A 20,565-nucleotide genomic window follows, 5' to 3' on the forward strand; every position below is an offset into this window, starting at 1 on the left:
ATAGGATATTGAATATTATTCTCTGTGCTATACAGTAGGACCTTGTTGTTTATCAGAAATAATAAAAGCCCTTAATGTTGGGATTTGCAGCCCCTAAGATTCTAAGAGATAGATACACCACTTGTACAATAAGCTTGGGTACCAGGAATACAGGATGATTCGTACAGATGCCCATATCTGAGGATGCTTTCCCTGGGAGCAACGTAGGAGGCCTTGCTTGCTGCTGGCTATATTTCTGAGTAGGGGCTTCTTAGTATGTTGGCATCTCCCTCCATTCTTCAGCTGGTGGACTTGGGTTATAGGAGAGTCAGAGAGGTGAGGAAGCCAGGGTCCATTTGCTGAGTGACTGTTTTGTGTCAGTGCCCATGGTAATTGCTTTCCATAAATTACACCTTCTTTGATATTCATATTATTCCTACTCTGTCGATGGGGAAACTGAGGCTCAGGGAGGTGTCGTTCAAGGTGAAACCGCTACGAAACAGGCTTTGAGCCTGGTGGGCTGTTTCATTCAATTCCCAGTCACTCTGATCCTTTCTTCTTCCCTTGTCTGGTCCTCAAAGTAAAATTTACTGCACACTGAGCTTGGTTAGACTCAGTTCCTTCCATTTGTTTGTTTGTTTATTTATTTATTTATGTATTTATTTACATTCTGAACCTGAGCCATAATTATGTAGCTTCACTTACTAGAGGGTGTGAATTACCTCCCACGCTGCCTGCTGGGCATGGCCACCCCCAGGTGAGAACAGGGAGGGTCCCCAGTGACAGAAACCTCACTGGTCCCATTGCCATTCACTGTGAGCCTGCTGACTCTGCCTTCTCTGACGTCCGCATTCCTTATTTCCTTTTTAGATATGCAAAGATGGTGAATTTTAGATGACACACAAAATACATCCCTTTGTGTGCCATATACATCAGAGCCTTCCTGTTCACACACACACACACACACACACACACACACACACACACACACACACACACACGATTGAGGGCGGCAGTTCCCTGTTTTTCAGCTGCTGTTGTAAATTGCTATTTTAAATTTCAGCAAGTGGAATAATAGCAGAGTGATCATTTCCAGTAAATGCTGTTGGCCTTTGTAAAGAATGGCTTGTTCAGAGGTTTTATGATTTACAGAGACACAGCTGGTGGCCCGCAGAGCTGTAGGAATGTGTGCTCTCCTGGGCCCAGTAGAGCTGCAGATGAAAAGGGCCCAGAGCTGGCACAAAAGCAAATAAGCGCTCTGGCTTTAAATAAAGCATCATAATTTATATGAAGCTTGGCTCTTCAGTCCCAGGGAGACACATGCATCAGTAGCAGCTTTTTGATGTGAGCGTAATTGTCAGTTGGTTCCCACTGTCTCCTTGTATCTCAAGGACTGGGGATGGTTAAGAAATTACTTTAAAACAGTCCTAAAATCTATAGTTGTGTTCCGCAGATTCTGACAAGCAATTCACTAGCATTTAAAACTGAAGCTGCTAATCACCCACTGAGATTGATCTGTTGCACAAGAGGTTTGTGAGGAAATCAGGTGATCAGAGGTGTTGGGAGAACTGATGCCTTCATAACCCTTTTCTGAGCCTACCCCATTCCCCAAGTATGTGAGGCTTTTCAGTCTTAGGTTTTATTTCCTTTGCATCTTTCAGTTTCATTCATCTCAGTGATTACTTTTCCTCCCGGCTTGCTCCTTCCTCCCTGCTCCTGTCACAGGGGGAGCATTGGGCATGAAACAGACTGCAGCCTGCACCAGGAAATAGGGACAGGGCAGGTATCTTTTCAAATTCATGGCCTCCTGTGCTTTTCTTCCCCCTGTTAGCCCTAAAAATACTCTCTTTTAGGGGCAGTGGTGTAGAGGGGAAGGTTCTGCCTTCAGGATACTTTATTTTTGGTCTGGTTTTGCTGTGCTATTTACCTGTTTTTCAAGTTGCAGAAACAGCATTGTGGAGATCCTGGCTGGAGAAGTCGTTAACTGAAAAGATCCTGTAATTAATATTAAGTGCAGGAAATGACTGGGCCTGATGATTTGAAAGGCCTGCGTTCTTTCAGTCACTTATCTTCAGTGGCCTGCGAGGCTGCAAGTGGGAGTGTGTAGAGGCTGTTTCCCTCTCCTCCTGGGGATCCTGGCTGTATGCTGTCTGCCCAGGGCCCCTAGTACATAGCTGTCTTTTAAAATAACCCTCTTAAAGGAACGATGCTTTAGGAGATAATAAAATAACAACCGTAACGTTATCATGGCTCATTGCAGCCCTGCTTCAATAAATACTTATCAAATAAGTATTATCAAATACTTTCCCAAGCTTTGGAGTGCTTTTATTTAAAGGGAGAAGAAATGATGCCCCCAACTAGCTATTAATTGGATCTTGTGAGACTGGATTGGGGGAGGGGAGTCCATTCTGTTAATGTTGGCACTGAACCCTCGTCTTCCCAGGGAGAAAGGGAAGGGGGGGGTGTGTGTGTGTGGGGGGGGGGGGGATGAGAAATCATTCTTCTACTTTAATGAGGAAATTGTGCCTCCAAAAAGGAGAGGGCCTGAGAAACCCGCCAGCACTAGAAATCATTCATCTAAGTGCATCTGATTTCACATAAACTAATGGCTGCCTGCAGAGAAGCAGGAAAAAAATTCAAGTTTAGAACTTTACTCCAGAAACCAGAGTGGTGCTGTTGCTTCTCAAGCCTCAAGGCATTGCTTACTGAAACGTCCAAAGACAAAAAAAGAAACCTCTTTGTACAACTGTGTACGTATATATGTATATTCCTCACGTGTGCCTGTTCAGTTAATGCATTTAAAAAGCTCCAAATGTCTGTCTCAGAGACTGTGTCTTTTCTGTTCTGCGTCTTTGCCCTTTCTCCCTTCTGCCTCTCTCCCTCCTTCATCTTTTATCTGTTACCTGTTGTGTTTTGGCTGAGCCTCTATGGATCACAATCTGAAAAGCATCTTCTTGGGGGCATGATGGGGAGGTGCTTTTGACACAACCTGGCTAAGTGTCTGTGATTTGCTGCCCTTGTTGAAGCAAGCTCAGGGAGCTTGTCCTCTGCTCCCCGACCCGTCCCCAACAGTATCACCTTAAACCAGTCCTGCTGTCTCTCCCCAAGTGGGGACTTTGCACAAAAATTAGTAGAGAAACTAAGGAGCAAGGGTACGAATTGTGGTGTGAATGGCTGTTATTCATGTGTATTCTTTTTTTTTTTTTTCTTTTTCAAACACTACCTCAAGGCATCAAGGACAGTGTTGCTTTAGGAAGCATGTGTCTGCCTAATTTAAAAGCAATTTATTGTGTGTTACTGATCATGTTTAAAATTACTTTCTAAAGATCTCCATGTGGTATTTTTTCCATAATAGTCTTTGTACCCCCAAATGTCTATAATGACACCTGTGAACTATGAAACTCGCTAAAACATAAGTACTGATTATTTAAAAGAAGGAAAGCATCTCTTAGTAAATATTATTTGAGCTCTAGTGATCTGTTTTGATTTTTTTTTTAATTATAGCTTGGTCTATCAAAGTTTTCATGAATGCTGAAACTTGTGTGATTCTCGGTCACTGAAAATACTGTCACCATCCACATATGCAGTGCAGGCTCCCATGCAAATGTGTGGGACAGCATTTCTGGGTTCCTGGTGGTGCCTTACAAAAGCCTTATTCCTGCTTCCTCTTTTTACCCACAAGACTTCTTCCGAGGCCACTGTATTTTCTAGAAGAGGGGAAGGATAATGTTTCTAGGGAAGTGAGAAAAGAAAAGCAGCGAGAGCTTCTTTGAGAGCTTCTTTGCGCTGACCAGTCAACTGGATATCGACCACCTGTCTTCACGGGAAAGAAATAGATGGCAGTGAATAAGCGAGAGTCTAGTTTTCCAAGAAGCTCAATGATTTTCCCAAATCAATACAGCTCATCAGGCCTCAGAACAAAGGCTGCAGGGGAGGTGACAGTGATGGAAGTGGCTCTGTGTTCTTTTGTGTATTAAACCATAAGACCCACGGGGAAACAAGGTTTCTTTAGCCAGGTTTTTTCCCCCCATTTTAGGGCTTTTCCAATGTATTTAGTGGGGAAAATCCTTTCAGGTTTTTTTTTTTTTTTTTAAGATTTCTATAGATTGTAACCCAGGGATCAAATGTACTTTTTGAAAGAGATAAGCAAGTCAAGTAAGAAAGAATACCATCTTTTAAAATGTAGATTAGAACAGCATTTTGCCATTGCTTTTTGGTATTTGTTTAGCATATTTATTTGAATTAAGGTCTTACATTTTATCTTGTTACTTATGGACAAGCTTTAGAAGAACCAAAAAGAAATGTCTAAGTGTTCACATTAACCTCTGGCAAATAATCAGAACTATCCTCCCATAAATGAACCTTGTTCCTAATGTCCTGAAAATAACACCAAACCGTACTAGGAATGCTGAACTGTCATTGGAGAGGTTATAATTAACCTAGATCGAGTGGGCGCCAGCATCTTCTAGCCACCGACAGAGAACCTCTATCCAAACCAGCCATTTTTAGCCCTTCAATCCTTTAATCTTTAATCTCACTGTGCTTTCATAAAGCAGGACATTAACACCAGAGCAGCGTGTCTCGGGGGTTTACGACTGGGGTGGTGGCACACCAGGGCATGCGGGGTTTCATTCCACATCCCCTTGTTAGCGCTGCCCTATCTCCCAGCTCCATTGCCTACACTATTTGTTCAGATAAAGCCCACTGTTCAGGGTGACTAATCGCAGCACTGTGTTCCAGATGGTTTGATGACAGGATGTGGTTAAAGTGACTCTTCAAACATTCAGCCCAGCAGTAGAGCTCTTTTAAAAAAAAAACAACTGCATTTTCTGGTCACGTGACAGCATTTACTTTCCTCATCCTGGTGTTCCATATATCCTTGGCAGAAGTAATAGGAAAGTCCCTCTGCTCTTTGGTTGTCAGGTACTTCATTGGCAACCCAGTTGTGAATTCAAAATTCCCCCCAATAATTACACTCTCAACTTTGTCCTTTGAAGAAAGACCTATCTGAAGGTTTGAAGCTCTGAAGCCAGAAACATGAACAAGTGTGCTAGACAAGACTCAGCTTTTTAAAAAGTACCAGTGTTGGACACAACAAAACCACAACAACAAAATTTTAGAGGGAGGGAATTCAGTACGGAGGAGTGGTGATAAATCCGACCTTGTACAAGAGTCACATTGTATAAAAATAGAGAGTAATGTGATATCCTAAATATATGAACCTTATCCTGTACTCAGGAAACAGCATATTGTGGCATTTTTATTGTCACTAATGTTTCTACTAGAAAAAAAATGGAAAGAAGGAAAGAAATGTGTAAACTTAAAAACAAAATAAAAAAGGATTGTGGCATAAATGGGTTCCATTTCAGTATAATTGGAGTGAGGTTTCTGTTTTCTGCACAAGTGCACACCAAGGCCGTCCAGATGTGGCAGTCTGAATAACAGGGCCAGAAAATGATGTTAGATTCCAAATTTGGCATTTGCAATGCTTGGCAAAGACTTCTGTCCCAGGGATGAGGCACTTTAAAGACTCTGAAAGAGTCTTTAAACTGTAATATAAACAAGAGTTAGGTTGATCCGCTGGAAAATCAGGCATTTCCCCGTTTCTTGAGGAAACATCTTCACAAATACCAGAAACAGTAATTCATAAACCATATTTAGAACATCTTCGAAGCAAAATCTCTCCACTGAGAATTCCTATCATCTTTAAGCTAGTGGGAGATGATTCTTATTGAAAAAGTATGGTAATCGTGAAAAAAAGACACTGGGTAGCATTCACATTTAGATTTTCTTCAGTCATCATCTAGTAGCCCCTGGGAATCGAATGAACTCCCTCTGTGTGCTGGGCACTGTGCCCACAGGTACGGTAAGTACAGACACTGCTCCTGTTTTCATGGAGTGGAGTCAGGTTGCAAGAGATAGGCCACTTGTGTATATGAGTGGAGTAAGGTTTTAAAGGGACCAGGTAGTCCCTTTAAGACAGTCTCTGCGGTGTTCAAACAGTAAGAGTTTACTTGCTGCTTACCTAATGGACTGAATTCAGTATTCCTGTTGGATGGCGGTTCTCCTTATCGTAGGGTCCCAGCTGAAGGAGACCCTGCCATCTTCTTGTGGCCTTCAAGGTCGCTGCAGTCTCCATCCCAGCCAGCCAGGAAAGTGAAGAGATCTGAGGCACACACACAGGGGATTCTTTTGGGCCAGGCCCTGCAGTGACACTTAGCGGTTCACTTGCCTTTTGTAGAACTGAGGGACAGGGCCACGTCTAACCGGTAGGGAGGCTGAGAAACGGTCTAGCTGTGGACTCAGAGGGAAACCAAGGATTCTAGGCAGCATCCATTGGGGAGAGGATTTAGATGGAGTATAGTCGGGACCCAGGAGGTAGTGGCTGTTTTTTGGTGGTCTGCATCGTCTGTGTGTCTGGAGAGGATCCATAGAAGAGAGAATATTAGACTTGGTCTTCGTTTGGTCCTAATTCATTAGGAACCTGAACTTTTCTTAGGGATTTGGATGAATCCATCTTTAACGTTTTTTTCCCCCAGGCAGTTAAAAGTGTAATATCAAGAATGGTTGAACAAACTTGTTTATTCTGGAGGGGAAAAAAAAGAGGGCAACTGGAAGCAAAGAGAGTATCGACATAGTCATTGTCCTTGTGTGGGTGAAAGGCTGTCAAGTGGACTGTCTGTAGGGTATCAGAAGGCACAGCCAGGACCTAGGTATTCAAAGACAGATTGTAGTTCAAAACCAGGAACAACTTTTTAGAAAGATGACTGGAAAATATTGGGACAGTCCTGGGTACTGGTGAGATCCCACCCCCCACCCCGTCAGCGATGAAGCAGGAGGGAAAAGGGACACACAAATATGAGGGCCTTGCACATCGGCCTCTGTCTCATAGCTATTGTATATCCTTGTATCTATCATAGTCCTCTCTCCCTTTAATACCTTGTGACCTACAGGTTTCTACTCGTACTATCAACTTTCCCTTCTGTATCACTAGCTCAGATTCCCAAAGCAAGTCCTTGTTTAGTTACCTCTGCTTTAGTTGCCCGTCACTGGAAGGGTCAGGTGAGGCCAGGGTTAGGATTACTGGTCTGGGAACCTCCTCGCCTAAGACTGCTCTCTGAGTGGGGTCTGTGGGCAGGGCGGGTACGATGAAAGTCATATCCTGGGTCTAGTTTAATGAGGTGAAATAAGGGGCCTACTCTCTAGGGTGGGCAGTATGCAAACTGTACTTCCAACTTCTGGAATACAGGGTATGCCTATGTTCCGTTGCAGACTCTTAAAAGTATAGAGTTTGGATGGAGTTAAAGGCAAAACATGGTTGATTCTGTAGCACCAAATAGGTTCCTAGTGTTGTATACCCTGTAGATGCGTAATAAATGCTTAATGGGCCTGACCATCTCTCTGGGAACACTTAACTGCTAAGTATTGATGAGAGGAGATAATAGAACACTGTGAATATGAAATCCTTGTGGGATCTCAGGGCTCTTTTAGCTTGTAGAGGTAAGGAAAGGGCTCAGGTTATAGAACACAGACCAGCTTCTTATTAAACGTCCTGTAGGTAAGATGCTTTGTGGGGGGCGACAGCTTAGACTGTATCTAAGACATACCCTTAATACAAAGAAGAAAACCGTCTGTGGGAAGCATACCCAAACCATCCATTGCTCTCTTCAGCTGTATTTTTACTTTATTGGTAATAATCTTAAGATATTTTTCAAATATGAAGCGTTACAGGGCAGGCATTGTTAGCATTTTGAGAAAGACCATGCCCAGTCTGTGGATGGAAAGAGAAGATAATAAATCTGGGGGGATACTTGAGAAGATAAAGATGAAAAGGACTTGTACAGAGTGTCCGCAGCACCTTGCAAATTGTCCAGACGTTTGAAAGAATAAATGTGCAGTAAAATAAATATTAACTTTTTGGGGGAATAAATGTACATTTCTTTTTACCTTATATATGATGAAAAGAATAACCATGCCCAGATTTATAAAATTCAGATTTGGACTTTTAAAGGACTCATTTTCATGTTGGGCGTTTATACCTTTAAAAAGAATAGTCTGCTTTATATCACCATGGGTTACAAAGTGTTCAAGATGTTGTGACTTCAAAATGATAAGCCGGTTATATCTTTTCGAGCTAAACACTGCCTTTGTACTTGGCCCCTCACAATAGGATGTTGTCTAAACATAGACTTCCTGACAAAGAAACAATACACTTTGTAGTTTATATGAGAAGGATTCCTTAAGCCTTCATTCCAATACAGAGCAGATTTGGCTGCATAAACATGTGCGTACGTGTGTTCGCACGTAAATTCTAGGCAGACATAAATATTCCGTGACATTGTGAAGCAGATTGTGCATATAAAGAAAAATAGACCAAGCACAAGTATTTAATTAGAGAAACTGTTTAAAACCTTCCTGGGATTAGAGCATTTATTTTGAGCATTTTTTAAAATATAGAGGGATTCTAGGAAAATTAGGCTGACTTGATTGAGGCTCTTTGAAGTTGAAAATGGATTTTTTTTTTTTTAGGATTTTATTGCCACCAAGTGCTAACAATGATGATTATAATAATGTCACTTGTACTTAGATAAGTGGTCTGCTTGTGTGGCTTCTATAAATAGTATCAGGCAGTGGGAATAGTTTTGCAGCGTGGAAGTTGCAACTTGTGTTTCGCCTATGTGACAGCTTCACCAGATAACCCCACATAACCAGTGATTTACTGCGTGTTGGGGTCCCGTCCTTCTCTCCGGCCCCCACGTTTCTCTTTGTCCTGTTCCAAGACCAGGAATGGCAGGCGGATGCTGGTGAGCGGGCTGGCGTACTGCGTGGCGGTGAGCGGCGTGGGTCGTGGAGGGAAACCCAGCACGGTCACGCGGCCAGTGGCCTTTCATCACACGGACCAGCAGCCTGCGTTGATTTACGGAGCTGGGCAGCCCTCTGTCCCCAAGAGAACCCTGGCTTAGGGAGCGCGCCCCCGCCTCGTGGCCCGCCCTCCACCTCGGCCGCCGCCTCTTCCCCGGGCGATGCTCCTTTATCCTGGGGCGCTGCCGCGCTGCTCCGGGCGGCCGCCCTCGGCTCAGCCAATCAGACGCCGGCGTTCCCAGTAGGCGCCGGCCAATCCGCGGCCAGCATTTGTTGGAAACGCGAAACCCTTAGGGGAAAAGCAATAACAAAAGCCTTTCACTGCAGACAAATGTTAAGTGTCTGTGCAGACTTTTCCTGTTTTTAATTTTATTACTGTAAGAATGGAGGGTTTGTTGTTTCTTTCATGTTTCCTTTCAAGCAATTTTAATTATACATTTGTGCTACATCAGGGACTCTGGAACGCAGTGATTCAGCCTATTGCATCTAAAGCTAAAATGCAGTAACCTTCTGGCAATACAGATATATTCCTGCACTGTAAATATAGCTGACATGCTAAAGAATTTTAAGCAGCTGCAAAGGTCTTTGACACCACACACAGTGCCCCAGAGAGCAGATGATGAGAAAACCAGCTCAGTCTTCCCCTTCGCCTTGTCTCCCACCTCCCCTTCTCCACCCCTTTTCCTGAAGGGATGTGCTCATAAAGAATCCTTTCCTCCAATTGTTCTGTCTTGTGCACATTTTGACCAAATGCCTAATTACCATTGATTCTCATCTCAGTAAGAATTTTTATACTCAATGGCTTTATTTTTTTTTCTTTGAAGGAATTAGAGTGGAATCAACTGTGATTTGAGGAAATGCTTGCTTTGCTTCATGCTAACTCCCCTCCCCCCCCACCATTGAGATAGTGAGTAAATTCAGCTGTCACCCAAGTAATAGTAACACAGACCATATGGGAAACGATTTTTAAATCTCTTTTTGGGACTTTTGAAAGAAATCCTTTCTTCCCCACTGCTTGAGTCCCAACTATTCAGATATTTTACCTGCTGTTAAAGACATTCCCAAGGAAAAAAGTCTTACCTTGTGAGGTGTCCCTTACCACAAAGGAGTTCAGCACAGGTTTTCTGCAGAATTCAGAATGGCAGTAAGCAAGTGAGTTAAACCAGCTAGAAACAGACTTTGAGTACTGTCCCTTGGTGATTCCAAGAAAGAAAGGGGAGTGCTGGTTTATATAAAGTAAGACACACTTAAATATTTTATTTCTTTACCCTAATATTTTATGTCTCTCAAAATCTAGGTCCTTTTAATGTATGCTTTAAAGGGGCAAGTTAAAAAAGATATGGCACTTGTCCTCTAGAGAAATCAAGAGGATGTTATATTTTGTTTCCCTGTGACATTTGGTATACTAAGTGCACTGAAGTTTAGTAATTCACAGATGCAGTGCTAAATTAAATTGTCTGTCTGCAAAGCAGTTGGGAAAAGCAGAATGGCTTGCAGGAAACAAGTGTGTTGGTTTTGAGATTTTTTTTTTTCTTTCTAATCCTCTGTGGCAAATGCTTTACTAAAGTTGATTCTAAAGATAACCCCAAGAGCAAACCTATTGTGCACATTTATTTTCTTAACAGGGCTATTTTAGGAGTCCTTAATTTGAAACAAGACCAAACAGTGAAACAGATACCATACCAAGGCTGATTCTTGTCTCACAAAGCCAGAGAGGGGAGGAGTAGGAAAAAGAAATCATCGCTGATTGTCTGCTATCTGAATTCCAAGCTCCCACTTTCCCCTCCTCTAGACCTATTTTTGTGCATGCATGTCATTTTTTTTCCTAAATAAAAATCACCATTATTTTATATTGTTGAATTGGAAACAAAACCGATTCCTTTCAGTCACCTTCTGGTTTAAACACTGGTAACTGGCACTTAGTTTTTGTTGGCTGCTTGCCAAACGAAAGCAATTATGTGTAATAATAGAAAAATTAAGAGGTGAACGTTGCTGTTTTACAGCAGGACATGGCAAAAACCATTTCCTTCTGTCAGCAGTATCTTGATTACACTCTCACACACAGCCTTACCCTTTTGTACCACACGCATATGCTTGTGAACACACACACACACACACACACACACACACACACACACACACGATTTCCTGTGGGTTTTCGCTTGAGGTCACTGAAACCAGAAAGAGGAAGAATGCAAACCACAGCTTTTGAAAACAAATGAGAATAGAGCTTTGCTGGTAAAAAGAATAGTAATAGAAAATGAACTGGAAATAGGGTAATTTGTGCTAACCTTGGTCCTTCTTCATTCCCCACTCCTGCAGGTGTCCTAGTGGTCAATGTCACGTGGAGGAACAAAACTTACGTAGGGACCTTATTGGACTGCACCAAGCATGACTGGGCCCCTCCCAGGTAGGTACTGGGCCTTTGGTTTAAGGCTTTGTTTTTCTATTCTCCTTCTTCTTCCCTGCTCTTTCCCCCATTCTCTCTTTGCAGGGAAACTAGAGAGAGAGATTAATAATACATAAGAGTCTGTTTGTAATTGAAACCAGGCAAAAGAGCAGTGAGCAGTTCAGGATCGAACACAGTAAAATGCAGATGCTGGGTTCCTTTTTTGTAGGGAAAGCTCTACTTCCTGCCCCTTCTCTTTCTCCTTTGTTTTCTTCTTTTTCTCAACATGGGAATTTGAACTGGATTGGAAACTTAGCTACCTGAGCTGGTTTTCTTTGGTTTTCTGAGGAAGAGCATAAGCCATTGGAAGCCTGTTCTTTTGCAGGTATTGAAATTGTCAGTGAAAGAATTGGGTGTCTTTTCCTTATCCGGGCCCAGCCCTCAAGCTGCTGGGGTATTGACTGCTCTTTGCCGCATTGCATGCCTTGTGATTTCACCTGGCTCCTTTGGGGATATTCATCTGACATCTGTTACTTGCTTCCCTAGGTTCTGCGAGTCACCGACCAGTGATCTGGAGATGAGAGGGGGCCGGGGCCGAGGGAAGAGAGCGAGGTCTACCGTGGCGGCCCCAGGCTCGGAGGCCAGCTTCACAGAGTCCAGAGGGCTGCAGAACAAGAACAGAGGGGGGGCCAATGGGAAAGGGAGGCGGGGCAGCCTCAACGCCAGTGGGCGAAGGACACCCCCAAATTGTGCCGCCGAGGACATCAAAGCCAGCCCCTCCTCCACCAACAAAAGGAAAAACAAGCCTCCAATGGAGCTAGACCTGAACTCCAGCTCCGAGGACAGTAAGCCGGGGAAGCGTGTCCGCACAAATTCGAGAAGCACTCCCACCACCCCTCAAGGGAAACCAGAGACGACTTTTTTGGACCAGGGCTGCTCTTCTCCAGTGTTGATTGATTGCCCTCACCCAAACTGCAACAAGAAGTACAAGCACATCAACGGCCTCAGGTACCACCAGGCTCATGCCCACCTAGACCCGGAGAACAAGCTGGAGTTCGAACCGGACAGCGAGGACAAAATCTCGGACTGCGAGGAGGCCTTGAGCCACGTGGCGCTGGAATGCAGTGAGCCAAGCACAAGCGTACCGACTTATGAGCAGATGAAGGCGCCGGTGTCCCCTGGCTCAGGGAACCCCCCCGGGACCCCCAAGGGGAAGAGAGAGCTGATGAGCAATGGTCCGGGTTCTGTTATTGGATCAAAGGGTGGGAAGAATTCTGGCAAGAAGAAGGGCCTTAACAACGACCTCAACAACCTTCCGGTCATCTCCAACATGACGGCCACCTTAGACAGCTGCTCGGCAGCAGACGGCAGTCTGGCTGCCGAAATGCCCAAACTGGAAGCAGAGGGGTTAATCGACAAGAAAAATTTGGGGGAGAAGGAAAAGGGCAAAAAAGCCAACAATTGCAAAATGGACAAAAACCTCTCTAAACTTAAAACTGCCCGGCCCATTGCGCCCGCCCCGGCCCCCACACCCCCGCAGCTCATCGCCATCCCCACTGCAGCCTTTACAAGCACCACCACGGGGACCATACCCGGACTGCCCTCCCTCACGACCACGGTTGTTCAGGCCACACCAAAGAGTCCTCCGTTAAAACCCATTCAGCCAAAGCCCACAATTATGGGGGAGCCCATCACCGTGAACCCAGCTCTTGTGTCACTCAAAGACAAAAAGAAAAAGGAGAAGCGAAAGCTGAAGGACAAAGAAGGGAAAGAGACAGGGAGCCCGAAAATGGATGCGAAGCTGAGCAAACTAGAGGACGCCAAGGGGGCTGGGAAAGATTTATCCGGGCATTTTTTAAAGGACCATCTCAACAAGAGCGAAGGGCTGGCTAACGGACTGTCCGAGTCCCAGGAGAGTCGCATGGCCAGTATCAAAGCCGAGGCCGATAAGGTTTACACTTTCACCGACAATGCGCCCAGCCCTTCCATCGGGAGTGCCTCGAGGATGGAGTGCAGCACTTTGGTGAACGGGCAGGCGCCCGTGGCCCCGCTGCACGTGCTGACCCAGAACGGGGCTGAGAGTTCTGCGGCCAAGACGAGCAGCCCCGCCTACTCGGACATCTCCGATGCTGCGGATGACGGCGGTTCTGACAGCAGGTCGGAGGGCGTGAGGTCAAAGGCCAGTTCCCCATCAGATATCCTTTCTAGTAAGGACGGTGTTGTGAAAGGGCATCCTTCAACGACAGCACAGTCATCTCAAATGAAGGAGTCCCACTCTCCCTATTACCACGGCTACGATCCTTACTATTCTCCGAGTTACGTGCACCCTGGGCAGCTGGGTGCCCCTGTGGCTGGGAGCGGTGGGAGTACGCAGGGAATGAAGATCAAGAAGGAGTCCGAGGAAGATGCAGAGAAGAAAGACAAGGCAGAGCAGCTCGAGGCTAAGAAAGTGGACCATAATTCTGCATCCTTACAGCCTCAGCACCAGTCGGTGATCACACAGAGACACCCGGCCCTGGCTCAGTCACTGTATTATGGGCAGTATGCCTATGGGCTCTATATGGACCAGAAGTCTCTGATGGCCACCAGCCCTGCCTATAGACAGCAGTATGAGAAGTACTATGAGGACCAGAGGCTGGCGGAGCAGAAAATGGCCCAGACTGGGAGAGGAGACTGTGAAAGGAAAAATGAGCTCCCACTGAAAGAGCTGGGCAAGGAGGACAGTAAACAGAAAAACATGCCCTCGGCCACAATCTCAAAAGCTCCCTCTACTCCGGAGCCTAACAAAAACCATTCTAAACTAGGGCCGTCAGTGCCTAATAAAACTGAGGAGACAGGTAAATCGCAGCTTCTCTCCAATCACCAGCAGCAGCTTCAGGCCGACAGCTTCAAAGCTAAGCAGATGGAAAACCACCAGCTTATTAAGGAGGCTGTAGAAATGAAATCTGTCATGGACTCTATGAAGCAGACAGGTGTAGACCCAACCTCGAGATTTAAACAAGTAAGATTGTGGAGCGTGGCCCCCGCAGGGAGAGAGCAGTCTGAGACTTGCACATGGCTGGGCTTGATCGGGTTAGAGCTCTTCATAGGAAATCCACCAAGGGTTTCTTAGGCTGGATTCCTCTTCTCTTGAAAGATATTTTAAATGATTCTCGCAGGAGTTCTTGTGTACCTCTGAAATGTACATTGCTCCCTGCACATTGTCATGTTGTACAGGAAAAAGAACCTTGGCCGTGTGCTTTGCAGACTCAGTCTTCCCTGCCATTGACGGACGCTGACGAGGTCCCTTAATTTCTTGCTGAGTCCACAGTGAGGGAATTCTACCCCGTAGCAACTGAGTTCCCTTCTAACTCCAAGATTCTGAGTCTGCGCACTCAAAGAATTTGTTCTTTTACATTTCCAAATTCATTTTGGCGTCTTCTAGGAGTATTAAGATGGGGTCCTTAAATTCACATTTCCCACTTGTCTTTTTAATGACACTTGGGGTGTCTTGAGGTGCCTAGAGATGTTTTATGCTCTACATGAAGGGCCCCAAAGCGGAGCTCAGTGCGTCTCCCTTTGTGAGGAGGGCGAGGAGCCTGGGGGAATGGGCCTCAGGCAGTCATCCCAGAGCCCCGTGGTCAGCTAGCCTGAGGTTAAATGTGCCCACGCCTGAAAATCGGTCACTATGAAACCACGCGTGTGCTAGCACTTTCTGTCACGATTCAGACATCCTGACTCAACTGTAGTCCCAAGAGTGTTAATTCTGGCATCTCTCAGCACCCCAGCCCCCGCTTAGAGGGGGGCTTAGAGATCCCTGGTGAATCAGAGCAACAGAAGCCTTTCTTCGTGCTGACTTCTGCCCCAAAATTGGGCCTTAACCCTAAATACCCAGTGGGTTTATATCATGAATGACATTGGGAGGGCGGTCACAAAGGCCTTTGAAGGACCCTCAGTTTTCCCACTTCTGGAGGCTCAAATCAAGCTGTGACTTCACAGGGCTGTATTAGAACTGTACAGTTTGGGGGGTTTATGGATGTCTTTGTTTCCTAGTAGAAAAGCCATAATGTGTGCTGTTAATTTTTAATTTTGTTTTGATTAAGATGTTAGCACATAATGAGAGTGATCCAGTTATATTAAGCCTCAGCTACAGTAGGTGAAGAAAATGTATTAGGAAACCAAGAGTTTTCCCTCTAAATGATGTTAATTGATATAATTACTTAAACTGCAATAAAATTTAAATAGTAAGTAAAACATTGTCATCAGCTCGAGTTTTAAAAATTCTTTTTACCTACCTGAGATGTTAAAGGGAAAATGAGGGTTAGATTGAATATGTCTGAGGATGTTATTTAATGTTAAGAATTAATGTTAACACCCCAGCTCTGAATTCCAGCGGAGCTAAGTTTTGAACCCCAGGTCCACAAACTGGACAGCATTGTGACCCTGATATTACTTGAGCGTTGAAAGCTTTGTTTTTGCCTTCTGTAAAAAGGATTATTAATAATGCCTACCTCAGACATTATTCCTTCATAAATGGAAGCAGTAAACCTCGTTGCACAGTGTGAGCATATAAATAAATGTTAACTTAGTATTAGAGGTAATAGTGCTGTCACGGTGATGAATGAGTTTTTCTTAAAAATTGAAATTTTAAAACAAGTCTTTTTTTCAAAACCAGGATCCGGATTCAAGGACATGGCATCATTATGTATACCAACCCAAATACCTGGATCCACAAAAGTCAGAAGAACTTGATAGAGAAAAGAAATTAAAAGAGGATAGTCCCAGGAAAACCCCCAACAAAGAGAGTGGTGTGCCCAGCCTTCCTGTATCATTAACGAGCATCAAAGAGGAGCCCAAAGAGGCCAAGCGTCCTGATTCTCAATCCTTAGATGAAAGCAAGCTGAAAAATGACGATCGCAAGACTCCCGTGAACTGGAAGGACTCTCGGGGAACCAGAGTGGCTGTCTCCTCGCCCATGAGTCAGCACCAGTCCTACATACAGTACCTGCATGCTTATCCTTACCCGCAGATGTATGACCCCAGCCACCCCGCATACCGGGCTGTTTCTCCCGTCCTAATGCACAGTTACCCTGGTACGTGTCATGGGTTCTCGCTATACTGGAGGGAAGAGGCTGTGTTCCAGTACTAGCTGTTTTAAAACTCAGGATAAATTAGATGCTTTAAGAGTGACGTTTGTTTGGCTTGTTTTTAATGCTACTTAAAGAAGTCCCAAGGATAAAATGGATTTAATGAAAGTTTTTTTTTTTTTTTAGATGAAATGTCAAGAGTCCTTGGCTATGGTTTCCATAGGCTCTGATGGTCTGCTGTAGCTGTGAGACTGACAGATGCTTTATTGCCTAGGAAAATATTCTGAGCACTTACTGTCATAGTCATAACAGTTACTGTTCCTTTGAGTTAAACGGACACATAAACATATGTAATGGCTGTAAGCTCAGTTCTTTTTAGAACCTCTGATCAACAGGATGACTTAACTGGGAGAGGAGAATTGGGGAGCCTAGATACAGTTTAACGACGATGCAGCCCATCCTTAATGAAATATTCCCTATTTTAAGATCTCCGACACTTATCCCAAGTTCGTGTAATCCAAATGGTTTTTGTTTTCTTTTTTAAGATGTCATCCATAACTTGATGTGGCATTTGTTGTGTATCTGCAGGGGCCTATCTCTCTCCAGGATTTCATTATCCTGTTTATGGGAAGATGTCAGGGAGAGAAGAGGCAGAGAAAGTCAATACCAGCCCTAGCATCAACACGAAAGCAACCACTGAATCAAAAGCACTGGATTTGCTCCAGCAGCACGCCAACCAATACCGCAGCAAGTCTCCCGCTGTACGCCTCCTTTTGTTGTCACTTAAAAGTACTATGTTTAAGGGAAAAAAAGGGGACAAGCTAGAGACCAGTCTTGAAATATAAATGGTTTTGGAACCCAGCTGTGATTTTAGGGTGCTCTTTTATTCTAATATGGAAAGAATGGCATGTTCAAAACTAAGATGCTTTCACACGTGAGGGGGAGAATTGTTAAAATGTGCAAGGTAGTAGCCGTCTTTTCTGTTGGAAAATCTATACCTTGCTTACCCAGGAGAATGCTTGTTGGCCGGACGTTTAAATTCATAGGAACCAGCCTTTGGCGCGAAATATTTGTGATGCACTCACGTGCCAGAGTGAGTCACTAGGCTAAGGAATGGTGGCTGCATCTGTTCTGCTTTGACCTTGACTCATTCACAGGTCCCTGTAACTCTGCTGAAGTGATTCAGACTTGTGTGAAAGACAGCTCCGCTCCCACCCAACCCCACCCCACCCTCAGGAAAGGGCAGCTGCTAGTCCTCGAGGCTACTGGGAAGAGAAAAAATACAAAGGATGTGGTCGTTCTTGCCTAGAAAAGAGAAGCTGGGGATAAATTAAAATATAGACATTGTAACTTGCGTCTGAGTATGTCTACCTGAGACTCACAGAAGCTAGGAAAGGTGACTTAGGATTCTTTTCCTAAGAGTACTCCTTCCAGTACAAAGATTTTTTTTTCAAGTAAGAAAAAGAACTTTAGGGAAAGGGTGGTTAAGTTCTAGTGGGTAAAAATGTCTTGGAAACTCACGATCCTTAACCAAAGTATGATTTGAGAGAACTGGGGCTTCTCTGGATATTCAGAGATTGAGAGATTTGGGGATGCTTCTGGAGGCCCAGGGCAGTGATTTCCTATGCTTGGTGTTAACCTATAATATTATTATACTATAATATTAAGGTGTATGTTCTCAATGGAGCCAAATGTAAAGATAGGTTTAAAATTGTGTTATATTCTCACCAAATGTAATTAAAATAGAAGAGTAATCAGAAAACTTGACCTTAAAGAAATCTCTACAGCTCCTTCTCCTCCTTGAGCCCTGTGTGCACGTTGTTTCTAGGGTCGATTCTAAACCTACAATTATGAATGAGATTAGAGAGTCCTCTCATTTCAGTCATTTGAGGAGAACATTGGTGCTGCTTTGGTGTGGAGCAGTACTTTAGTGTTGGCGTAATTCCAGCGGAAAGGAATGCATGTCTTTTGAAATGATCTTCCCTTAATAAAGAATTTTAAGTGTCTGTGTATTTATTTCTTAATCATTAGCTCCTCTTGTTGAAGGGACCGAGGTGGTTTACTGTGCTCCCCCTAATTGTTGTTCAGAGGATTAAGGGGGGTATCTCTCTTTTTTCTGTTGCAGCCTGTGGAAAAGGCTTCAGCTGAGCGGGAGCGGGAAGCGGAGAGGGAGAGGGACCGCCACTCCCCCTTTGGCCAGCGGCACCTGCACACGCACCACCACACCCATGTGGGCATGGGGTACCCACTCATCCCTGGGCAGTATGACCCTTTCCAAGGTCAGCGGCTCTGTCCTACTTGTGCCTTTGTTCATCCTGCTTTGGAAAACAGTTGCCAAAGTTGCCTTTCTTGTCTTCAAATGAAAAGGTTGAGCTTTGAGTTAATTAGCTCTAGGGAGGGTTTTTAACACTTCTTTCCTGGTATTTCCTTAGGACACAACTAAGGCTATTCCCACATCTCTGTGTTCTGTTGAGACGTGAAATGGCTACACTTAATGATTGTCACTTGTTGATGTTATCGGTGGTGGCCCGTGTCTGGCACTGAATGTAACAATCAGGAGATCAGATTGCTGCCCCAGGGAAATTGTGGAAGATGGGGAGGGATGGCAGGAGGCTCTGGTGAAATGACTTGCCCTGATATCTGCAGGCCTTGAAGTTGCTCTTTTCCTCATGGATGTCATGCACCAAGTCACGTAATCAGGCTCAACACTTCTTATAACCTAATCCAGGGACTCTTCCAGCCCTTCACTGCTGGGACTCTGCCTTCAGTGTGTGGTACTTTAGTTGAGCATCTGTCGTAGCTCTCTCACCTCATGTCGGGGGCAGGGGACTGGTACTGTCTTTACCAGCAGGTCATTTGCTAGCATCTTGCTGTCTTAGCTTTGGCTGTCATAACAAAATACCACAGTTTTTATGGCTTTAGACAACAGAAATGTATTTCCTCATAATTCTGGAGGCTTATAGTCTGAGATCAGGGTGCCAGCATGGTTGGTGTCCAATGAGAGCTCTCCTCCTGGCTTGTAGACGGCTGCCATCTTGCTGTGTGCTCCTGTGGGCTCTTTGTGCATGGGGGAAGCCGGGGGGCAGAGGGAAGAGAGTTACTCATGTCTCTTCTTCTAGGGACACTAATCCTGTTGGTTCAGGGTGCTACCTATAGTACCTTATTTAACCTTAATTACTTCCTTATAGGTCCTATCTCCAACTACAGTCGCATTGGGGGTTAAGGCTTCCACATAGGAATTTTGTAAGGATACAACTTGGTCTGTATGCTTGCCAAGCTGCCCTGTACTCTGCTGTCTGAATACAAGATGATATGTTTGAAGGTACTTCCAAAAGTAGGAAGTGCTATCCAGATGTGAAGGGGTCATTTTAATGTATTCAGCTCCTGTTACTTGGTGTCAAATAGTGGTGTTAAAAGAGACCGCTGAAGATATAGAAGGAGAGCGTTACCGTCCCAAAGTTTACATTTGTTTCCTCTATTTTTTTCCAGGTTTGTTTTCTATAGAACGTAAAAGAATTTCCTGTGAGGCAACTTCATGCCATTTGAAGCTATTACATTCTCTTACTGCTCCCTTTCTCTTGCAGGGTAAAAGTTAAGACTATCTCTAAGTTCAGTTCAGTGATTCCATGTACCTTATGGGGGGATGCGCTGTGTTCAATCACTGGGGAAAATGCTGACGTGATAAAAGTTATATGAAAGTATTGTATTCTAAGCAAATAGCGTGTCACCTCTATAATTCACTGTGACTTTTGATTCCTGTTGTTACCTGGTACCTATTATTTCTCCTGAGCTTCCTTTTCAGGAATGTGTGCAAACCATTTAGCACCATGCAGAGCCAGAGAGATGGAATGCTGTATTCTCTTTGAATAGCTATTAAGAAAACCGCAGAGTATTCATTCAAGGGATGGATACTGGTTAGACTGAGCAGTTTGTAGTCTGTCCTTGGCTGCATGAAACATTTCGTGTGTGTGTTTAGAAAGGACATATTGCTGCTCATGTGTCTGCAGCCTTTCACCATTGGGCCTGCATCTACTTTTACCTCTCTAAAAGTCACAGAAACCCTGCCTTTTTTCCCCATTAGGCTTGACCTCTGCTGCCCTCGTTGCCTCTCAGCAGGTGGCTGCACAGGCATCTGCATCAGGAATGTTTCCTGCACAAAGAAGGTAAATAGCCTCTATGTTTTGAATCAGTTTTCTAGATAGAGACTTCTTAATGGGTGGGAGGAAGCAAGTGTAGGCTTTGTACACCAGAAACTTAGCTCCTAAGGGT

The 20,565-nt window shown here is 44.4% G+C and overlaps 1 protein-coding gene across 3 annotated transcripts in view; it reads left to right on the forward strand.

Moving 5' to 3' along the window:
• Positions 1 to 20,565, forward strand: part of ZNF608 (zinc finger protein 608) — a 104,788-nt gene that overhangs the window by 81,369 nt on the left and 2,854 nt on the right. For 2 of the 3 annotated variants that reach the window (XM_057736394.1, XM_057736389.1), the window contains exons 4-9: positions 11,164 to 11,251; positions 11,777 to 14,231; positions 15,885 to 16,302; positions 16,885 to 17,057; positions 18,422 to 18,575; positions 20,378 to 20,459. In XM_057736394.1, coding sequence (XP_057592377.1) covers positions 11,164 to 11,251; positions 11,777 to 14,231; positions 15,885 to 16,302; positions 16,885 to 17,057; positions 18,422 to 18,575; positions 20,378 to 20,459 — 3,370 coding nt within the window. Of the gene's footprint in view, positions 1 to 11,163; positions 11,252 to 11,776; positions 14,232 to 15,884; positions 16,303 to 16,884; positions 17,058 to 18,421; positions 18,576 to 20,377; positions 20,464 to 20,565 lie in introns of those variants that run through there. The other variant, XM_057736404.1, reaches the window with a different exon arrangement.

The sequence above is a fragment of the Hippopotamus amphibius genome, chromosome 1, assembly GCF_030028045.1.
Source record: "Hippopotamus amphibius kiboko isolate mHipAmp2 chromosome 1, mHipAmp2.hap2, whole genome shotgun sequence".
Classification (NCBI taxonomy): domain Eukaryota; kingdom Metazoa; phylum Chordata; class Mammalia; order Artiodactyla; family Hippopotamidae; genus Hippopotamus; species Hippopotamus amphibius.